This window comes from Hippocampus bargibanti, linkage group LG02 (assembly GCF_051943395.1).
Source record: "Hippocampus bargibanti isolate YZ-2025 linkage group LG02, ASM5194339v1, whole genome shotgun sequence".
Taxonomy (NCBI): domain Eukaryota; kingdom Metazoa; phylum Chordata; class Actinopteri; order Syngnathiformes; family Syngnathidae; genus Hippocampus; species Hippocampus bargibanti.
Genome location: NC_142735.1, coordinates 19,029,335 through 19,037,178, shown reverse-complemented (window position 1 = coordinate 19,037,178; position 7,844 = coordinate 19,029,335). Strand labels below are relative to the sequence as shown.

At 40.9% G+C, this 7,844-nt stretch overlaps 1 protein-coding gene across 2 annotated transcripts; it reads right to left on the bottom strand.

Annotated features, from left to right (window-relative positions):
• Positions 1-672: 672 nt before the first annotated feature.
• chic1 (cysteine rich hydrophobic domain 1) lies at positions 673-7,439 on the bottom strand. Of its 2 annotated transcripts, XM_088989834.1 has the most exons (6): positions 7,282-7,439; positions 6,064-6,118; positions 2,917-3,072; positions 2,780-2,836; positions 2,150-2,209; positions 675-1,772 (listed from the first exon to the last, which is right to left on the bottom strand). In XM_088989834.1, exons 1-6 carry the CDS (start codon positions 7,407-7,409, stop codon positions 1,722-1,724), a joined length of 507 nt encoding a protein of 168 aa, XP_088845960.1. In that variant the 5' UTR covers positions 7,410-7,439; the 3' UTR covers positions 675-1,721. The 2 variants fall into 2 exon arrangements, with proteins under 2 accessions (XP_088845959.1, XP_088845960.1); XM_088989833.1 differs by having other exon boundaries at positions 673-2,209.
• Between the last annotated feature and the right edge of the window lie 405 nt (positions 7,440-7,844).

Genomic DNA, 7,844 nt, shown 5'->3' with positions numbered 1-7,844 from the left:
TATTTGTTTTTTTGTAAAAGAGGGGTATAATCTGGGTAAACATTACAAGAAATGGTAACAGGACAAAATTCCACTCTGTGGTATGTGGTTTAACTTTGGGAGAGGCACTCACATTAGTATTAATAGATGCCGCCATGAAAGAGTATAATAAAGAACGACCATCTTGTGCTCTACTAAATCGCAAAGGCTAAATGACAGTTTGTTGGAATAAAACTGAACAGGAGATCCATCATCTATCTCGTTTGCATCATGAGCCAAGTTGAAATCATTTTTTTCTTCTGAGCAGCCAGTATGACTGAAAAGTAAGGTTGCAAAATTCTGGGGCTTTTCAACAATGAGAAATTTCCACAGGAACTTATCCGAATAAACTGTAAATTTGTGTCTCTTAATGTAACGGGGGGAGAGAGCAAGCTATAATTTTAACCAACTGACTAAAATAAGATTTCATGCAATTACTCCCTTGACTGCTTTCTGGGCAAATCCAGAAAACAGGTGAGCCACCATATTTGTAATGAGAGCCCAAGGGCACTGTGACCTCAATTCCAGTCGACCGCAGAGGGCAGTATAAGGTCAAAATGACTCTACCCAGAGACAATGGATGAGTTTTCACCCCTTTTGAATCCTTATTCCATCGCAATATGACTCAGCACACTCTGTTTAGACTAGAGGGACCACATAACCCCCCCCCCCAAAAAAAAAAAAAAAAAAAAAAAAAAATTTCTGCTTTTAAGGTGCCGCAATGCCCTCATATGTGGGCAAGAACTACCTGCTTATGACAAATATTTAGGCTTGAGTATTGCCAAAATGTAAATTACCATCAAAACACGTTTATGCAGACACTGAAGAAAAAAATATTTCAGCCCTTTTTAATTATAGTATATATTTTTTAAAAATCACATCATCTCACCAAATTATTGTATTCACAAATTCTTCAGATTTTTATCAATTTGAATTTGAAATCAGAAGTTGCAACTTTTCTTCAAGGGGTTGGGTAAAAACGAATGCTGGTAGGGAAAGCATTTTCCATTCAATGTTCTGCTCAGATGTAAACAACAATTCCATTTTCGAAAAAAATAGCTTGAGTGTGATCCATCTACCCCTCTGGGCCATGACTTTGACACCCGCAAACTCAACAAAAACAAATGAAACACATGAAGGATTGCAATTTTCCTTCTTGGCAAACATGACAGTTTCAACACTGTGGCACGCAATAGGTTGTCTTGAACTACATAATTATGCTGTTATATGGCTTACAAGGTAAACAGGTCCACACAAATGAGAAAAAAAACTATTGTACAGCAATTCATTGGCAACAACAACAAATAAACAGCTAAATAAACAGCTAATATGTAAACAATAGATGTGGAGTTAATGGTATTTACACAGAAAGAAGGAAACCTGCCAATATATGGATTTATACAGCGAAAAGCCAGCACAGCATTGGATTAACGTTCCATTTTAGACTCTAAAAAAGAAACAAGGCCATAACGTCCTCTGCCGGGGATATAAATGCACTTTCATGAGTTTTTACCCCATCATGAAACAGGGTTGCAGGGGTTGGAAGGGGGGGGGGCACCATGTCTCACTAGCTGTGCAAAATGCGCTCAAAAGCAAAGTGTGGCAAGAGTTCCATGTCCAGCTTGACTGGTGGGGGGTGCGGGGAGCTGATTTTTCATTCTGACAAGGCACTAAAGTAGAAAAGGGGGGTGCAGGTTGCATCTTCAGTCTGGTCTCAAGATTGGATACTTGGGTAAGAATTCTATAAGAATCACCTTCGTACGCACACAAACAAGAACATTTTTATTTTCAGTTATTGGCAGTTGACAGTGGATTGTAATTGGTGCACTTAGGTTCAGTGGCGCAGTGATGTTGTGTGAAAATGTGAAACGCAAGAAGATATTTGTTGTCATTTTTGGTGTGAAATATAAGTTTGCCATTTTACAATGCAATACGGTCTTGCCACTGCGTAGCTTTGGAGTACGAAGGCTATCAGGTTTAGTCGGTTATGTTAAGACTTAGTCGTTAACCAAGTTGGCAGTGTTTTCAACAGTGAATTTTACAATTGATAAAATGGAAATAACTGTTGGTGATAAATGATAAACACAAGCTTGGTGAACATGTGATCAGTCGATGCTGCACTACTACTTACATATTCCATCATGTTGCTGCTCTCACATTTTCTTTTGCTCAGCTTCCAGTGCAGGCCCAGCTGAACAGAAAAGAACAAATCGATAACACACGCCGTAAACACGCACAGACAGCCCTTCTGTCTGGCGTGTGTGAGGTCAAACTGTGACCAGACATGCTGAAGGGCTTCTTTTATGTCCACGCCCGCACGGACACGCACACTCGCACAAACACACACACGTATGCACAAAAACGCTTGTCAGACAGACACACACAACCAAAGTAGGCTGAGATTGACACAGATGGAGAATATGAGAGAGAGACACATAAAGAGAATATCAGAGAGTGTCACGTTAACAGAAAGACAGACTGACATTCACATAGCTAGAATCAGAGACAGACCAGAGACAATTAAAAGCGAGACAGATAGGGAGAGCGACCGTGACAGACTAAATGAGACACAGAGGATGAGACTGACAATTACAGAGACAAATGGAGACAGGCAAAGAAACGGGAAAACCCAGAGAGTAAGACAGAAACGGTAAGACAATCACGCATAAAAAAGACAGATGCAGGAAAAAAAGACAGACATGGTGGGACAAATAAGCGACCAACAGACACAAAGAGAGAGACAGACAGAAGTTTTCGATACCTTATGGTACAATCTGTTGTTCTCCCATTCTAATAACTTGTGAATGGACCGTTTTGTCTGTGGTAGGAGAAAACACACATGAGTCCAGAAACAAAAGTTTTCTTCGGGGCACTCTGCTATTTTGTTTCTCGTCTGACCCTCTTGTTGAGACATATGACGGGCCACAGGCTGCATCCAGCGGTGCAGCAGCAGCAAAGACACCCGCACAGCAGCCATTTGACGTTAACCGGCACGTTCTTCCTCAGGCAGGCGTTGACGCGACCTATACTCGAGCGGAACTCCTCCGGCGCAACCTGTGACCAAACAAAAGCGAGAGCAACAAGATTTACTTGACTTTTAAATTAGGAGAGATGATTTATTGTTGTTCTTTACACATTTACAACCATAGAAGTGGACGTGGTCTATTTTCTGAAAAAGCTTAGCCTACAGGACCAAAACATTTATGTAGCATCTGAAACAGGTGATTATAATAACCATTAATTTTCGATTTTTTTTTTTGCTAAAAAAGAAAACAGGGTAAAATAATCATATTTAATTGCAATATTTAAATACATGATTATGATTGCTCAGCCATCATTAATTAAATACTGAAAGATGAGGAAATCTAAATTTTTGTGCCCCCCCAAAAATGCTGAGAATAGACCACAAGCACCCGATATATACATCCTCTATTGCAGCCGTACTTAACTCTAAATTAGTCTTACAAAATGACAAAAAAACCCAGTCTGGTGTCAGTGTCATATCTGTCTATTTTTTTTACACAGGTCCATTAGCTTAATGCTAAAACAATGCAAAATATCCTGAAAGAGTGAACAGAAAAAAGCCGCTAAAATTCCAAAGCTTTAAAAAAACTACTTTACACACATGGAGCAGCAACATAAAGTACAAGTTAAGTACTATATAACGTTACTCAGAGCTTCATTTTGTTGGCTTCATGGCATAGATTGGATTGGATTGGATTTGCCTTTATTAGTCTCACAGTGGAGAAATTTACATTTCACAGATGCTTAAATCATGTTAATTTAGTGTCACAAGCTCAAAGGAATACCAATGTTGTTTCTAAAAAAAGTGTATTTTTGCTTCGGTAGTATAAACTGCATAGGTTAATCAAGGCCAATTTGAGTCATTTTTTTATTCATTTTCCCCTCTCGTTTTCCCCAAAAAAGGTTTAAATAAGGCGACGATCCTATTAGGGCAGTGGTTCTTAACGTGGGTTCGACCGAAACCCTTGGGGTTCGGTGAGTCAATCTCAGGGGTTAGGCAAAGCCTCCACCGACGCAGTTCTGTTAATTACGGAAACGGAACAGAGGTCGTTTCATCCGTTGTTATGTCCATTTAGCAATCGGTAGAGCTCCAGACGAAACGGAGAAATACTACAGAAAATTGTGGGAGCAGTACAGAGTCAGAAGCATACCAAATCGGAAAAATGAACACAGTGAGACAAGAGAGGCCAGCTGGCCTGCTGCTTCCCCCATTCACAACAAATGAACAGGCTAGCCAGTAGCAAGCAGTAATCAACGTGTGACTGTCGTTGTTGTACATCGTTGTTATATTTGAGAGATTGCTTCAAGAATCCTGAGTTCATTCTCATTTTTGCGTACATGGCTGATACATTCGCAGCTTTTAATCATCTCAATCAGCAGATGCAGGGAGGTGGGGTCAATATCATGGAAGCGGAAGAACACCTTTCAAAAAAAGCTACCATTATGGAAACGATTTCTGTATCGACGGAACTGAAGCAAACAATTGCCATGCACCTCGATGAGCTTGCAAAGTCTCTGGACGGATATTTCCCTACCACAGAGTCATATCCAGCATGGGTGAGACAGCCGTTCACATTTGCGCTTGAGACAGCAGTTGTCAGTGATGAATTCCTCGACGTAATCATTGAAATTCAGCAGAGCCAGGTTCAACAGCAACTCTTCAGAACAACAACGCTCTCAACGTTTTGATGTCAACAAATGAACACGTATCCAGTTCTTGCCAAGAAAGCCCTGGATTTTTTTAGACCATTTGTCACAACATATCTCTGTGAGCACTCCTTTTCGATGATGCTGGCCACAAAATGGAGGAAAAGGAACAGTGTGCAGCGTGTTCTACCAGAAAACAAATTCCTTGTGTTTTCTACATACTTGGCAATAAAGATGATTCTGATTCTGATCTATCTCTTGAATTAGAAAAAAAAATCACATTTTAGTTTTCACTCAAGAGGGGTTCGGTGGCTGCACATATGAAACTGGTGGGGTTCAGTATCTCCAACAAGGTTAAGAACCACTGTAAAAAGATTCTCTATGATCGTTGGGAATGACGCCCTGTTGAGGATTGGATTGGATATGCCTTTATTAGTCTCACAGTGGAGACATTTAATTTCACAGCAGCAAAGTGATGAAAGGATAAGCGGTTGACAAAATGGAAGGACTTTTGCTGCCTTTTCTTACTCTTAATAATAATAAGGTTGCATTTCTTCCAGTCAAGCTCAACAAATGTGCTGGAAAAATACATTAAAAAGTGGGCATTTGAAATCGACAACGTAGCTGATGAACCGCAATATTTTGGCCATTGAACTATCTATCACGCTTTGCGATGCCTCTGAGTACACTTTCAGGATGTCAACAGTACTGGAAAATTCCCCTTTTGTGAAAAGATGCCATCTTGCAACGATGTCCCTGGCCTTGCAAGCGCGTGTCAAAGGCCTCAAAGGACAAGATAAGCAGCAGAAGCGCAGCCTGTGGCCGTGGCGGGCGAGCGGTTTGGTCAGTGCCGAGCTGAATGGATTGCTCATTCCTGACTCCGAGTCTGTACGCCATAAAAAGGGGTCGTAATCTTTTATGACAGGATGCAAAGGTCTCTTTGCAAACAAGCAAAGAGCTGGGAATAAAGCCCAGCAGGGCCTGATGCGCACCCTTCAATCATCATAACTGTGAACTCGTCCATCACATGTCGGCCAGCTTCACAATGCCGGAGGTGCGCTTTATTGCCCCGCACTTCCCTCAGACCCGCGCGCGGCCCTCCAGCCTTTTTGTGCTCCTGCGTCTGACCCAGGAAACGGACCCTTTTCTTCTCGCCCTCACATTATTTCATCACCTGGAGTCAGACCCGTGGACGCGACCGGCCTGCCCCCCGCCCCCTGGCAGCGGCTTATTCATTGACGGGACCAGCGTGGATGCGACCAATCGGCTGGCGAGGACGTTTGAATGGGGAAGACAAAAGAAGCGCTGGGCCTTTTCATTGTTCTGGAAGTGAGAGGAAAGTGCAAAAAAAAAGGTCCAAACGTGCAAATGTACCTTTCCCGTGAGAATGGACGGGAACTCGCTATCGAATCTGTTGCTCAGTCCAAACCTGCACAAACACAAACATGGGTATTAAGGACATTATGAAGTTACAATCAACAGTGTTATTTTTGTCATATTTAAAAAGTAAAATGCATTTTTTAACCTAACCTTGATGTCATCAATGAGACATGAAATAAATTAAATTGTTCTTCCAGAAATACAAATTAGAATGCATTGCATAGAACTGAAATTCTAGACACCAAAGTATGTTAACACTAGTAATTTCATCTGTGCTGGATGTCATGCATATTAGCATATTTGACAATAAAGCTGACTATTTTATACAATAAGCCCCTAAATCAAACTGCAACTATTAATATAACTTCAATTAAAAGACATACAAAATACATTTAAATTAATTCAATGAGAACACAAATAAATAATTCTATTTAAAATAAATGCATATTCCAATATATCAATGCCAATATATTGTAAAAATAAGTCATTAAATAAATAAAACTGCAATACAAATTCCAAAGAATAATAAGTACCATATAAAATTCTGGAAAAAAAAAACTTACAATTCAATTTTTAAGGAATATTTCATCGTACTAAGATTTTTGTTTTAATTTCTGGAATTACATTGGATAAAAAATATATGATGGGTATAATTCCATCACAGATTTTCTTGAAAAACACCCGAATAACATTTGACAGAAACAGTAAAAAGAGCGACAAAACAAAATTTGTTTTTATACCTTTGACAGGCTCGATAGCGAAAGCAGTTAGCATAGTAACAGTTGACGTCACCAAACGGCGAAACTCCACAGGGTGACGTCAGTTTTAGCTCTGCGCGACCTCCTCAATGTAAACACTGACATCAATCACGATTGGACACGCCTGAAATAACATCAACTCGGAAATCCAAGTGAAACGCGTGACGAACGTGACTGTCATCGAGCTCTCTTGCTAACGTCACTCACTGTCTAGAACGTCCTCGGTCGGCAGAACCACACCGGAGAACAGCGTCAAGTTATCGGTTGCCATGGTGACACCAGGTGCTGGAGACGCTCGTTTCGGGTCTTCGCAACACCCCAGGGACAATTCTTGTTTACCAAGTGAGCTACTTGGCTACCGAGCAGCTGCACGAGCGACGAGATGCAAAAGTCACCGCAACAAAACACGACACCGTGACGAAACATGCCCAAGAGAGAAAAAAAAAACATTTACACTGTAATGTGTCCAGCGCCGCGCATTACAACGGGATCCGGGCGATATCTGGAAAAGCACTCCTCAATGACGACACGCTCGTCTTCGTCGTCGTCTTCCAACTCGTAAATGGTATCAAAGTCCGCCATGTTGTGGCAGCGAGACGTGACGTCATTCGCGGAGCCGAGCGCGCACGCCTGGACGTACGTAAGACCATGAGAGCGAGCACGCAGAAGAGAGGCGTGAACACTGTGAATGAAATGTGTTCATTAAATGACAGCAGAATTGGTGTTAAAATAAAGACGGAATGACTGAATTTGACGCTTTAAAATGTTATATCATACATTAACATTGTGCATTTATTAATTATGCCAATTCTGAATCAAATCACCAGATATACGCCTATCAGTGTTATTTTCGGTTATTCGTGAATTTAGAAAGGTTTTCTCAGTGCAGCTCTCCGTTTTTCTCTGACTACTGGATATATTTCAGAGAAAAGTCAAAAGGTGCTGCCATAAATAATCCCAAGTGCTTTGACCCTCTGACCCAAGCACTCCATTTACAATGATGAATATTTCTTGAAC